At 34.6% G+C, this 15150-nt stretch overlaps 1 protein-coding gene across 1 annotated transcript in view; it reads right to left on the bottom strand.

Moving 5' to 3' along the window:
- The window catches only part of LOC124359472 (huntingtin-like), a 98386-nt gene that overhangs the window by 37671 nt on the left and 45565 nt on the right, over window positions 1–15150 (bottom strand). The window contains exons 17-19 of the mRNA XM_046812235.1: window positions 7105–7254; window positions 2361–2484; window positions 1297–1427 (exon numbers count right to left, since the gene is read on the bottom strand). Coding sequence (XP_046668191.1) covers window positions 1297–1427; window positions 2361–2484; window positions 7105–7254 — 405 coding nt within the window. The remainder of the gene's footprint in view (window positions 1–1296; window positions 1428–2360; window positions 2485–7104; window positions 7255–15150) is intronic.

Here is a 15150-nt window from a genome sequence, read left to right as displayed (position 1 = left end):
ACAAATTAATATGATAGTAAAAAGAGCCAATCAATAATTTTGATTTATAGAGATTAACAATAGAGAGAAAATGAATAAAATAACAAAAGAAAGTGATGTTGTTTCCTGTTTCGTAAAAATCTTACTCAGTCTCTTTTGTTCAACTATGGTCCAATGCTTCTGTTAAGTACGATCATACAGACATTATAAGGCTAGTTACTGATGAAGTGATGGACTGTAGCTCAAAATAGCCATGCGCAGGTCTATCTGCACCATGGCATCAGGATGTCATGAAATCTTCATTGTCAGAACCATTATCAATGTCTTCTGTTACCATTGAAGATTAAGAGACCAAAACAATTCATAAGCCGATCATCTCATCAATGCTAGTGGTGGTCTAAAGGCAATTACTAACATTTCCAAAATTTTATTATCAACCTCTTATAGGCCTACTAGAACATGGTTCATAGCATAACAATGCAGCGGTTTATTACGTAATGTGGTCTGAACTGGCTGGGTTTAACTGTCATTTGGCAGGTTAGTTATGCCTACTGAAAAAAAAGTTGTAATTGTACAAGACTGCTCTCATAACAAAAGCAACCACATGTTCAGACATTCGGTTTGCTCAAACCAATCTGTCGGTGCGAAGCTACAACCCATAAAATTATGCATGAACGCATCTAAGGTCGAACCCCACCTTGTAGGTACTAACATACACTTGAAGGCTCAATTCAATGTGACTTTACTAGGTAGTGATGTCCCTCATGGTGAACCGCTGAACGAGTTGATGGACGAGTATCATAAGTGGACGGCTTGGTCAATTGTGATCATGTCCGTATCGGTATGTGGTTTCAGTCGACCCTTCAAGGAGTTTGATTCAGGGCTTGGAATTGACCTTTCTGATGTATGCATGTTACATTATTTTGAACGACGAACATGTGTTGATAAAGAAACTAACCTGGAAATTCAACAAAAATTGTTTATTCTTTAAAAATTTAACTCCATTCACACTATAAAACCGATCCAGGAAACCTGGAGAATCAGATAAATGAGGTCCAAATACATGAAGTTGTACTGTATTTGGTTTTGATACATTATTTCCCCCACAAACCTTTCTAAAAGCCACATTTTATGATGCAGTATTCATAAATTAACGTTTATTTCAATCTTAAGATAAAGTATCTTTGTTATGCCTATCCCCCTTATGCCACTATCTTCTTCATCCCACATCACAGATGCTATTTTGGCCAAATAAGAAACGTTGTGTGCCATTCTTCCAGATTCTGCATAAGTGATGAGTATTTTTTTTATACTCACTGAGACGGCAGAACCAGAGTCTTGTCCCTGGACGAATGTAGCAGACAGCCAGTATTGGGGTGGCCTGGGGTCGGCAGCAGCAGAGTCTGTACCAGCAGAGATGTAATGGCCTGCACTGCTACACTGTTGCCCTGCAACACAACACAAGCACGACTATTTACATCGAAACTGGTCACTAATGTTGAGTAATCAGTTAGAAGAATTAGCACTTGTTTTTGTTGCTTCCAATGTTGTTACATTTGCTGTTTCTTTTTCCTCAGACCTATATACATATAGACCTAAAAATATGAGTATATAAGCAGATTCAGAATAAAGTTAATGATCATGGTGGTAACCACATATGCGGAGGACATTATCCCTAAAATTGTAATTGTAAATAACAGTACTATCACTAATATGGATGGGACAGATCCTACTGAAGCTCCCAAAAGTGTGCAGTACATAAAATGATTTATTATCAAAAATAAGTTTCTAACCATAAAAATCACCATTTCGGTAGCAATAACATATAACTTTAAACACTACCATAGTTTTTAAGTGCATAAATAAGATCTAGGGTTTAAAATGGACTTGTTACGAGTATAAACTAAAGGAAACAAAATAACAATATACATTAAAACAACATCCACACTATTCTGCTTTCTTTGAAGGGTGAAAAACTCTTAGGTTATCATTACCCAATAAAATATATGACACTTATATTAGGGTAGTGTCTTATTGCTATAACTAAAAAACAAACAACAATGTTGTGGTGAAATAGTAGTTCACTATGCAGTCTACTATACCTCATATTTTTGTCACCTTGGATGTATAGTAAGAATTTTAATTCTCGGAATATGATAAAATATTAAAATTGGTACATTTTCCAACATTTATTACATGCAATGACGATATTACAATTAAAATATTGTATAGCCATGTTCTTACATCAAAAGTCAAAATAAAAAATTTAAATGGCAATTTTTAATTATAATTAAATGTTTCTGGAATGGATTTATCTCCGTGCTATAAGCCTTATTTTCTTGATAGTCTTCTTTCACCAATAGAGGGTAGATGGCACTGACCTGCATGATGGCTTGCACTTCGTCCTGTTCAGAGTCTGGGCTCGGGCTGGCACTCAGGACAGTCAACAAGGACATCCATGTCTCCTCAAACTGTGTTCTGCTCGTCCAACCAAACAGTGATGTCCTGGTTTGTAAGACAAACATTTCCTTGGAATTGAAAAGTTTTTGAATTATTTCATCGTAACTCCATGTTAATTAACCCTTCCACACTTTTTATTTAGCTAAAAATGTCCATGCATACTTAATTTTAAATGCAAACTTTAACGTAAATAACTTTTTGAAAACTTGTAATGTTTTAATTATAAGTAGTTTAATATGCTTCCAAACAATATGAGGCTTTTGCAAAAAAATGTATTTTATTATTAGGTTGTTTTCTAGTATTCTTGAAAAATTTTAGTCTTACGTTGAAATGTGTATGACATGTAATATTGTTTATTGTACAAGCTTTTGTGTCACAAAAAATATTAAAAAATGCAAAGTATGTTTACTACATACATACAAAACAAATAAAATATTTTTCTTGTGTAACTAATACAATTGTTATTTTGTGCCATTTCAAAGCATTTGGATGGTCAGAAGTGAAGAAATATTAATATATAAAATAAACAGCCTGATATATCAGATTGTGGCTATTTAAAACAAATCTGATAAATCAGATTATATGGTGATGGGGTTACAAAGAAACAGTATATAAGTAGACAAAACATATATCAGATAAGAATTTATTTTCATGAATCTTTAAATTTATTACAATTTGTCTTGAGTGCCGGAGCATCGCTATTTGCGATCCTGCGTTATATGCAAGAAATGCCAGAATCGCTATTTACGACTTCTGTAGTAACGCTTATATATATATATATATATATATATATATATAGTATTTATCTAAATTGGCTCAATGACTATACATACGCATTCCAAAGGCTTCAACGTAACTTTTGATGTAGGTTTTGTTGCATTCTGGTTAGATTCTGATTTTTACGGCGGTTGTAAAGTGAGCACGTCAGTCGAGTTTCGAATCGACCGCTACGCGGAGGAGCCGTCGCATGTTTTGTTGCGCTGATGCTTATTTCACAAATGATTGTAAATATTGACAGTTTTTAAGTGTAAATGGGTTTGTAGTGTTAGTATCTTCAAATTATTTCGTTTGTGTATGTTGTTCTAGTCTGTGTGTAAGTAGAACAATGACTTGACCGTGAGTTACGGTGATCATAAGCAGCTAGTCTATATATATAAAAATGAAACTGTTCGTGTGTAACAGCATCACTCACAAACGGCTGGACGGATTCGCCTAATTTTTTTTTAATTTGTTCGTCTTGATCTGTAGAAGGTTATAGGATACTTTTTATCCCTTTCCCGATTCATGATTCCGCCCCACTGGTTACAGAAATACCCGTAAGAAATGCATTGCAGCAAACATATGTTATTAAGTGAAAGAGTCTTTTCAAATTTTTAATCAGCTGTTCTTTGTAAACATATATAATGCGACAAAAAATATATTTATATATAAATTTCTTTACACTTATAGTTTTAAAGCATAGAGTAAGCTTAAGAGAAACGACAAATTTTGTTTAAACTGTTTCTGCAATCATAATATATAAAAATGAATGTTTGTGTGTTTGTCCTTTATAGACTCAGAAACTATTGGACCGATCACTATGAAAATTTGTATTTTTCTATGTAGAAGGTTTATACGCAATGCCCATTGATGTAACTAACCACCAGGCTGTACTGCAAGATATAAAAGTTATCAAAGCGCCTGCACATTATAAACTGCAATTACAACACAGTAGTTACGTATATTAAAATATCCAAACACTATTTGAAGGCAAAGAAATATACGGGCAAAGCTTAAGAGACGCGTGCGAAGCCGCGGGAAACAGCTAGTACTTTACTAAATACATTTGTATAGTTTTATGTTTTTTATGTTTGTTCAGTGATATTTATAAACAATGAGTCGTAAAAACATTGCTGACAATGAAGACCTAGTATTGCAGGCATTAGATTTAAGCATTAGTAGTGTAAACAATACACAGAGTGTTAGGTTATGTTAGAAAATTTCTAGTTTTGTAGTGGTTCATATTTTCATATTTATATTCCAAACTTTATAAGTATAAAAACAGTTTTTATATGTCTTTTTGTAAAGAATTAAATGGAGTATAAGATAGAATAACTAAAAGTGAAAATAAAATATTTCAATAACATTAAGTTGTGTCAAAATAAAAAACAAAATGTTTTTGCTCATAAAATGTTTGTTAATGTTTTTTTTTATTGGTATAAAAACGTAAAATAAGTGATCAATGTATTATTTATAAAGAAAATATGTTTATCTAAAAAAAAAAACAAAAAACCAGGACATTATACCAATAAATAATTTTGTTATGAATTTTTATTAGACCCTTGCAGAATCAGGCATTATCGCTCGGGATTTTATGCATACCATATAACAAAACGCTGCGGCACTCAAAGGGTTAATATAGCATTTAAACTATCTTGTGATTGATTAAATGTTCCAACAGATATATGTACACACTCAATAACAGTTTTATTAACCGATCTCAGGACGTTTGGCTTTAGGAGTTTGTATGAAAAGTAAAATGAAATGCCCAGTTGTATTAACATAAATTTGCGTTATTAATTTTAAAATAATAAAGCTGCTTATATGTATTTATTTAATAATAATTCTAGCATGCATAATCAATCAATGTAAAACTGTAGAAGTCAATTTTGTTAATGTTAATATGATTAAAACAAAGTTCAGTGTTAAAAATCGGGTGGTAATTACAAATGCATTTGTAAATTGCTATTACACAACCACCAAGTACAATTCAAAAGAACATCTTCATTTTATAATTTAGTTTTTGCATTTTAGTTTAGCCATAATATTATGATTTCATTTCATTAGTATGTTCTATCACTTTGTAATATAAGCTTAATATTTGGACATGAAACTTAAGATTAGTTCTGTTTTTCCCTGAAAATTCCAAAAGTTTAGTTTATTTAGTTTACATTACAAATGGTTTTCTCAACTTCTACTCACTACAGTTGAATTAAACTAAAGGGTCAAAATAAAACCACTGGTTAAATTCAGACTACCCACTTTTGATTTGATGGTAAATTCTTAAAAAACGAGGTTATGTCTGGATCTTTCACAAACTAATATAAAATCTAACAGAATTAACAGAACTGAATGAAATTCAATAGTAAGAAGTATGGCTAAAAAACCGGATTAGTATTGACAGAGTCACAGAACAAACGCAATTAGGCTGAACATCATATGGACGGTCATGTTTCTGCCCTTTCCACCACTCCTTGAATTTCGTCTGGCTCCCATAATTATTCTGCCTGTAGCATCAGTTATAAGCAGTTAACCTTCTGTCTCTGCAAACATTTTGAGTATCCAGAAAGAACAGCATAAGAACATGAAATTTCTTTTCAAACTTGTAAAATCTGCAAGTGATACATTTGTAATGTTTCAAGTGTACAGTGATGACGTCAATCGATGCATTAGAAATATCCTGCTTTTCCAAGGCAAAAAAAGCATGAATGACAAAATCAAAACTCAGGGCCATGATGATTGTGTTTTTTATATCAAACGGATCGTGGTCATTGATTGGTTACCGGAGGGGCAGACAGTGAATCAGAATTACAACACTAGAGTCCTGACTACGCTACATGAGCATGTAAGGATAAAACGGAATGATTTGTGGAAAAACAAGTAATGAATCCTCCACCAGCACAATGCTTAAAGCTCACAAAGCTCTGTTGGTGATGACGTTTTTGCCAAACACTAACTCCCTGTCTTAGATCATCCACCCATTGTTTTGCGCAGTGGAAATTTCACATATAATGATGCAGACTTTTTACAGATCGAGGATGGGAGTACATGTAAGAAAATAACATCAAACTGTAAATATCTGTAAGTAAAGATTGTTTTTATTTTCAGCCTCATTTCAGTAATTTTCTAGCCACACCTTGTATGTAAGTTAACATGAGCATTGAAAAGAATATAATTTAAACATTCAAAATTTATAATATAGAGAGGTATGTAAAAATCTATCAATTTAAACTTTTAAATCATCTATAAACAATTTATCTTAAGGCCGAGATGAAATGTATTATTATAACCAGCAAATAGGCTTTTAAATTACCAAATAGTGCAGCTATATGTTGTATTCAATTTTAAAATTGTACCATACCTAAGATATTTTATTTTAGTTTAATATATTTTAAATATTTTTAAATTAGTGATACATTTAATAAATGTTTTCAAAAGATTCCAAAGTAAATCTGTTATGTACAAAATGGCATACAATGTATAAAAGCAAAGCAAGCTGTACATACAAGGAATGTAAATGCAAATAAGGACTTAGCATGCAAAACACAGAATTTGAGTCACTAAGTACTTTTATTCTTTTTGAAACTACAGAGGAAGACCAGTAAGTGTAAAAGCTGATTTTAGGCACGCAAAAAGCATTCCCAATACCAGACATAAAGCTATATGTCTTCCCTAATTTGTCAATCATCAAGTTTTGCTCTCCATCATTACAGCTCTAAACCACTGTTCGTAATGTTCAAGACAGTCAACAAATCATAAAAGGTTTCAAAGTTAGTGATTTTCAATAGCAATCAATTATCTCAGAAATGCTGGATTTCGTTTTCGGTTGAAGTGTAAGAAAATGTGTTGCGGACAACAGCTAGCGTATCTTAAGTAGAGAAATATTGTTATAAAAATTAATCTGACCTGAATATGACTTGACGCAGCATATCAATGTCCTGTAGAAGAGGTGTGGGAAGAGGAGGCTGAGAGGGAGGTGAGGTGGGCCATGTATCTGGAGGGGAGCAGCTGTACCACAACACCAGACTGCAACGGCCAATACTTTTAACAATATCTCTGTAACAACATATAAATTACTTTTTTTTTTAATTTTCCATTTAAATGCTTACAACTAACAATTTAGTGAATTATAATTACAAAACTTGTGTATAAAAATTGTATTTTAATTGTGGTTTGGTTTTGTAAAGATCTTTTCCATAAACAACTGATATAATTGACTTTATTACTGAAGTGTATAAATTCTAATACACAGTCAACAGATGTGATGTTCCAAGCCATTTACCTGTAGATAATAAGTATTAATAATACAATTTATATCCATGGAATAGAAAGCAAAGTTCACGTCATTACAGATAGAACAAAAAAACAACATGTGCTATGGAAGGATAATAGGATTTCATACATTTGCCAAAGTTATGCTTTTTTAAAATTTAGTTATAGAGGGAAAAGTTTTAGTCCCTGCTCATAGTCTGGAAAGAACCTTTGCGCCTAACTTACTTAAGTTTAGACCCTTAGAATATGAGGCTTTTTACAGAAACCTATGAGATATGAAGGCTCCTGTTCTATCCTTTGGGCTCAGGAGATAAGCTACTACCCACTAAAAGATGAGCTAAATTTTACCACGAGATTGAGGCCATTAAAATAATCATAATTATTCTAAGAACATAACATATCTCAATTTATCTAACATTGTTTTTTTTCTACAAAATTCTTAAAAATGACCATAAAAAGTTACACTCTTTAATTTTGTTTTGCTGAGTTTCCTTACAACAATTTAACACATTAACTGTAGCAGACGCCTTGCACAGTAGTCTCATAACAATTGTCAAGATCACTTAGTAAGGAGCCACCATGAAACACCACTTAGTGCTAATAAATGTATTCACGGGTTTCAACAATACTTTAATGCTCACTTCAACATTAGGCAATTAATCGTGGTCATGGTGCAATTCCTTGTTGTAATATGAATTTAAAGTGAGTTTATAATTTCCAGGATACGGCTTCTGCTTTGAAAATCACACCCAGTGAGTTCTGGAAAACATTAAAATGATTCATGCAAGTGTACAGAAAAGTTCTGATCAGCCCATAAACACTCTGTGACACTTCTGTGCTCTGAATATTGCATATAGATATAAATTTCCTGTACTGAATGACAGACTTTAATGCCTTACCTTGTATTACAGAATATAGACTACTGCATGTTGCAAATGAAGCGAATCTCCTTCAAGTTTTGTTATACACGAAGAAGCACATTTTGAATTGTCAGGCAAATGAACAAAATGTTTGTAACTGGTCAACCAAAAGAAGTTTACTTCTGCCACAGTTACGCTTGTTAGAAATGTAAACCAAAGCTGTTTGGTTTCAGCAGGATGGTGCGACTTGTATACATCACAACTCTCAATGACTTTTTTACAACTCTTTCCGGGACACCTGATTTTATGATTTGATGTTTCATGGTTTCCACAATCCTCAGACTACGTCTTATGACTGTTGGCTATGAGGCTATCTGAAGAATCCTTGTATCTAATCCCCGAGACATCATTTTAGAGCATTTATTTAAAGCAGTGTATAATAAATTAAGTGGAAGGTAACTGCAAGTATGCAGGAAAGGTAGGAGGCCTGTGTAGATGTAGAAGGACTTGAGAAACATTATTTACAAAATGAAAATGGCAAAACCATGTAAATATTTAACTTTTATTTCTAATATATAACTATGTTAAGTTTTCATATTTTAATTTATTATTTTTTTAATCATAATTTTTTATTCCATACATTATTAAATGTTGATTTAATTATTTGATTAAGATTGAACACGAACAGACATTAAAAAAATTGTACACAAAGACATGTTTATATTGTAATATTCATTTCAAAATGCTGCAGTATGCAAGAATTAAGTACAGATATACATTTCTGTGTAATACAAAATTAACACTCAATAATTTTGTTACCTTGATATTTTTACTTAACTTACTGTACCACTAATCTATGTCCATCTAATATGGACTTAACACTTTAAAATGTTGGAATTTTTTATATTTTAACTATTTAATGTATAATCTTTATCCGTGAAATATGGACTTAACACTTGATATCTTTACTACATATCATAAAGTAAAAGATATGTGTGGTCTATAAGCACGCAATATGGACTTTGGCTTTTAAAATTTGGAATTTTTAAATAGCTTTATTACTTTACTACCAATCTATAATAGTGTAATATGAGCCCAACCTTTTGGAATTTGTTAAACTGTATTATTTTTACTTTATATATATACAATTACTTTATTGTTAATCTTTGACCATATGATACAGATTTAACTTTTTGAAATTGTGAAGCCTTTGATATCTACATTTAATTTACTGTAATGCTCATCTATGGCCATGTAATATGAACCTAACCTTTAGAAACTTGGTTTCTACGATATCTTTACTTTGGTTACTATACCATTAATCTATGTCTGTGTAAAATGGACTACACCTTTTGAAATTGGCAACTTTTGATATCTTTCCTTTGTCCTAAAGCACTATTATTGTATGTCAATATAATATGGACTTAATAATCTTATATAGGCATATTTTTAATAGGTAGCAACTATAATTTCATTCTGTCGATAACTACAGTTTTATTAAGCGAAAGCCTCTTTTTCCCATGTAGGTCGAAATACTGAATTTATACTTAACAACATTGATCTTATTCTTTTAAAAGTCAATCAGTTTGGATAATGATGATTTGCTAACATCTAACTGTCTTCAAACCTGATTCAATAAAATTCATATATGAACACTACTGATTAAAAAATTTACTCATTAGGCAAATAAATGAAGACATATCATATAGGAGTGCTATTCAAAAAGTAAGGGATGCTTCCTCCTAACGTTGCCAGACATGTGCCAATTGCATACAAGGTGTGTTCAAAAAGTATCGTGAATTTTGAAATTTCACGGGTTACGTATATTCGAATTTCGGCGTTATGTTGGTACATATGTCTCTCACTTATGTTGACAATTTCGGCCATTTTTAATGTTCAGTTAATTTTTGACAGCTGCTTTGCTTGCACGTGTTTTGGTTTGTCTTCGATTTTTACCTATTCAAAAAAATGGAACAAAGAACCTGTATCAAATTTTATGTGAAAAACGAAATTAAGTGTGCGGATGCATTCCGAATGTTGACTGTGGCATTCGGAGAAGCTACATTGGACAAAAGCAACGTTTATCGGTGGTAAAAAATATTTTCAGAAGGCTGAGAAGATGTGATTGACGAAGAGCGTGCCGGACGCACTTCAACAACAGATGAAACAATTGATGAATTGAAGAAAATGGTATTGGCCAATCGTCGAATCACCGTTAGAGAAATTGCCGAGGACCTAGGCATATCGATTGGCTCGTGCCATTCGATTTTAATCAATAATTTGGGCATGAGACGGGTCGCCGCAAAATTCTTACCAAAATTGCTCAATTTTAATCAAAAACAGCATCGCATGAATATTGCTAATGAGATGTTGGAATCTGTCCGCGATGACCCGAATTTGCTCCAGAAGGTCATAACTGGTGACGAATCATGGGTTTATGGTTATGACATGGAAACCAAAGCTCAATCACTTCAATGGAAGCTGCCGCACGAACCAAGACCGAAAAAAGCACGCCAAGTTCAGTCAAATGTGAAAGTTTTGCTTGCAGTTTTCTTCGATTGCAGGGGTGTGGTGCATCATGAGTTCTTGCCACAAGGTAGAACGCTGAATAAGGAATATTACCTGCAAGTTATGTACAATTTGCACGAAGCAATCCGCCAGAAACGCCTGAATTTGTGGAAAAACAAAAATTGGCTTTAGCACCACGATAACGCCCCTGCTCACACATCGCTGCTTGTACGTGACTTCTTGGCTAGAAACAACACACTAATGATACCGCAGCCACTGTATCTGGCCCCCTGTGACTTTTTCTTGTTCCTGAAACTGAAGAGACCTATGAAAGGACGACGCTACGCCACGATTGACGAGATAGAGACGGCATCGAAGGAGGAGCTGAACAAGATACAAAAAAATTATTTTTTGAAGTGCTTCGAAGATTGGAAAAAAACGTTGGCACAAGTGTATAATATCCCGGGGGATTACTTTGAAGGGGACAAAATAGATATTCACGAATAAATAAATAATTTTTGAAAATACACAAAATTCGTGATACTTTTTGAACACACCTCATATGTATTGGTGTGCTCGTACTCGGCACCTCAGTCAGCGTCCAGCCATGACAACTGTAATATCTCCATGCTGCCTGTTTGTTTTTTTTTTTATTCAAATTTGAAATGTGTGCTGAAATAGAAAATCCCACCAGTTGTAAAGTGCAGTCTGTGATTCATTTTAGTTAGCAAAAAACTTCAGATCAAGAGAAGAGTGGACATCCGAGCATTGTGATTGACGATCTAGTTACCAAAGTTGACGAAAAGATTCATGAAAACTGCTGTTTCACAATAACTGAGCTTTCTCTATGTTCCCACAAGTTTCACGGACTTTATTGTTTGAAATTGTCTCACAGAAGCTCGGCTACCACAAACTTTGAGCAAGATGGGTGCCGAAAATGCTTACAGATCACCATAAAGAATAACAAATGATGGTAGTTTTGAAGGTTTTGACCTACCACAGTCATGATAATACACTACAAGATTGAACTGTATCAGGAGACGAAACCTGGATGAAACATGTGAATTGTGAGATAAAATTACAGTCCATGGAGTGGGGCACATATGTTCTCTTAAAAACCAAGGAAATGTCTGCAAACTTTGTCGGCAAGGAAGATCATGGCAACAATGTCCTGAGACAGGCAAGGTGTTCTTCTTATTAATTTCCTCGAGTGTGATGCAACAATAAACTCTGAGTAATACTTTCCAACATTGCAAAACCTTTGGAGAGCTGTCCAAAACAAGCGCAGAGGAAAATTGTCCAAAACATTGCTTTTGCATGACAATGCTCAACTCAAACGGCAAACCATGCGCAAGAACTTTTGGTTTTTTTTAAAATTCCACGAACGTTCTTCACTTTCTAAATAGGCCTCATATATCTGAAATATTTTAATACAGTAGAGTCCCGCCGATCCGAACCCCGCCAATCCGAAAATCCGCCTAATCCGAACACGGCTAGGAGAAAATATAAAATTGCTAAAAAGGCAGGAAAATAAATTAAAACCAGTTATTATAGTAAAACGTAAGTTTTATTCCTCAAAGCATTTACTTACTGACATATAGAAACTGAAATTACATTTGAAACGTTAGATGATACATACATTGTACGGAATTTATACTGTTAATAAATGAAACATAGTACTGTACTGTACTGTATTTATAATGTACAAACCCCTACGCAAGGCTTAGCAAATAATTTGTACTTTAACTTGGACACAATAAGGGATAAAAACGTAAAACAAAACACTGCAAAACCCAACACTTTCTTAAGACCTAAAGTCAGTGATCTTCTTTTGACGCAACACACTAAAACGACTGGACGATGCAATGTTTCGCCAACGCCGAATGAACATTACGTCATTGGGAGTAGCAGCGGCATGTTGCTCGACGTAGCGTAGAGCGAGGTCAAAGGCACTTGCAGCTGTGCTGTGTGGAACAATATCGGTAGTTTGGGCGTCTCCCTCATCCTCACTGCTACATGAGTCATCAGCTGGGACTCCTTGCACCTGTGCCACGATGTCTTCGTCTGTGTACTCCTCGAAGCCTTTGTCATCTACAGCCGTCCACTCATCAACACACTCCTTCTCTACATTTTCGCATCCCGGTATTTTTTTTACAAGAGGAAGAAGTTCGCATTCATTTACCGGTGGAACAACCTCTTCAACAAACTGCAGATCAGGCCAAAGATTTTTCCAAGATTTCTGCAGAGCTCCTACGCTTGTGTTCTCCCAAGCCTCTGCCACCCAGAAAATTACATCTTTGATCGTGATTTTCTTAAGCTTTTGGAGAATTGTGAGGTCTTCATTTTCCTCAAGCAGGCTTCGGAGCAGCTTTTTCCGATAATTTTGCTTCAACGCTTGTAGAACTCCTTGGTCCATTGGTTGTATGATCGAAGTAACGTTCGGTGGTAGAAAAATGGCTTTTATATCACCAATAACCAGCTCTAAGTCATCCGGATGGGACGGAGCGTTATCTATGAGTAACAACGCTCTATCAGGCAGTCCATTTTCTTCATTGTAGGCTCTCACGTTGGGCACAAATTGTTTCTCAAACCATTCTTGAAACAAAGCACGATCCATCCAAGCTTTCTTTTGGTTTTTATAGTAAACCGGCAGAGCGTTCATATTCATGTTTTTAAAACATCGAGGTTTTTTGGATTTACCGATAACCATCAAAGGTATCTTATTGGTGGCGGAAGCGTTGCTGCATGCTAATACGGTTAGTCGTTGCTTATCCATTTTAAATCCTGGAGCGGACTTTTCTTCTCTTGAAGCTAGGCTCTTTGTTGGCAACGCTTTGAAATTTAGCCCCGTTTCATCAGCGTTGTACACTTGCTGGGGTGAGTAGGAGGATGTAATTTCTTTGAACTCCTGAAGATACTCTGCGGCTGCGTTGCTGTCTGCAGACATCTTTTCGCCAGTTACAGTCAGTTGCCTGATACCGTGCCTTTTTTTCCACCGATCTAAAAAACCGCAACTAGCCGAAAATGACGGATCGCCTCCCATAAGGATGTTTAGTAGAAGCGCCTTTTCTTTAATAAGAGGGCCGGTAATGGGAATGCCTTTTTGTCTCTCTTGAGAAAACCACAAGTAAAGTGCTTCATCGAGTTTGTCATACGATGACACAGTAGTAGTTTGACGTTTTTCTAGAGTGTTTTCACTTGTAACAGAGCAAAATTGTTCGATTTTTGCCCGCTTCTTTTTCCAGTCACTGATCGTCGCTTTACCGACACCAAATTCAATTGAAAGTTGAGTAGCACTTTCACCATTGTCTAGTCTTTTGAGAACTTCGAGTTTTTCTTTTAACGTACACGAGTTGTGTTTACGTTTACTAGCCATAATGATATCGGATATACGCACAGAGCAGAGCAAAGAACAAACAAAACTGCAAACCACAAACTACAGAATACACAGTAAGAGCACGTGCTGCGCGTATGGAAGATTGCACTAAACTGTCGTCTCGCCACTCGTCACCGGGGTGGGTGGTGGAGGGGATAGGGGTGAGGTAGTGGCAGTCCAACAGTTTTGCGCGCCACACTGTTTCAAGGTCACCGACCAACTCGCCCCGCCCACCACAGACAGGTGGCTTCTACTAGATTCATTACGCACAAACAATGGCACTCAGTTTCGACCACGCGATGTTACCGTACAAAGACAGGAAGCTGTAATATTATTATTACGTTTAATACGTACTTACTATTGTTTATTGCATTTGATTATTGTATGCATTTAATTGTTTTAAAACCACGTAAATTGCACTTGAAAGTTGATAAATGGTACTATTTAACAAAAATCCGCCTAGTCCGAATTTCCCGTCAATCCGAACAAGGTTCGGTCCCAATTAGTTCGGATTGGCGGGACTCTACTGTAATTACAAAGAAATAAGAAAATGAATAAACTTCTTTTAATTTTAGTGGTTGTGTGTGACCATAAAATATCATCAGTTAATAATTGCTGTGATTCCTTTTTTAAATTTAAAATAGACTTTCAATTATCCATGAATTTAACCATTGTGGACATCAGGGATAAGTAAATTTTGCGTATAATCCACAAAATTGCTAATACTAGGTACAAAACAGCCAATAGTGGCTATTTATTTTGGTTAAGGTATTACAGAACTTTCATATTTACAGGGTATTTTTTTAATTTGAAAAATTATTCTAATGTTTAAGAGTTTCCCAGACAATCAGCACAATGGATAAACTGCTTACGGATGGATGATAAAGAGTTTACTGTATATTAAATGCAACTTTCATGTACTACAGGGAGCGGCAA

This window comes from Homalodisca vitripennis, chromosome 4, assembly GCF_021130785.1.
Source record: "Homalodisca vitripennis isolate AUS2020 chromosome 4, UT_GWSS_2.1, whole genome shotgun sequence".
Taxonomy (NCBI): domain Eukaryota; kingdom Metazoa; phylum Arthropoda; class Insecta; order Hemiptera; family Cicadellidae; genus Homalodisca; species Homalodisca vitripennis.
The sequence above is the reverse complement of the archived record's forward strand: the minus strand, read 5'-3'. Positions and strand labels throughout refer to the sequence as shown.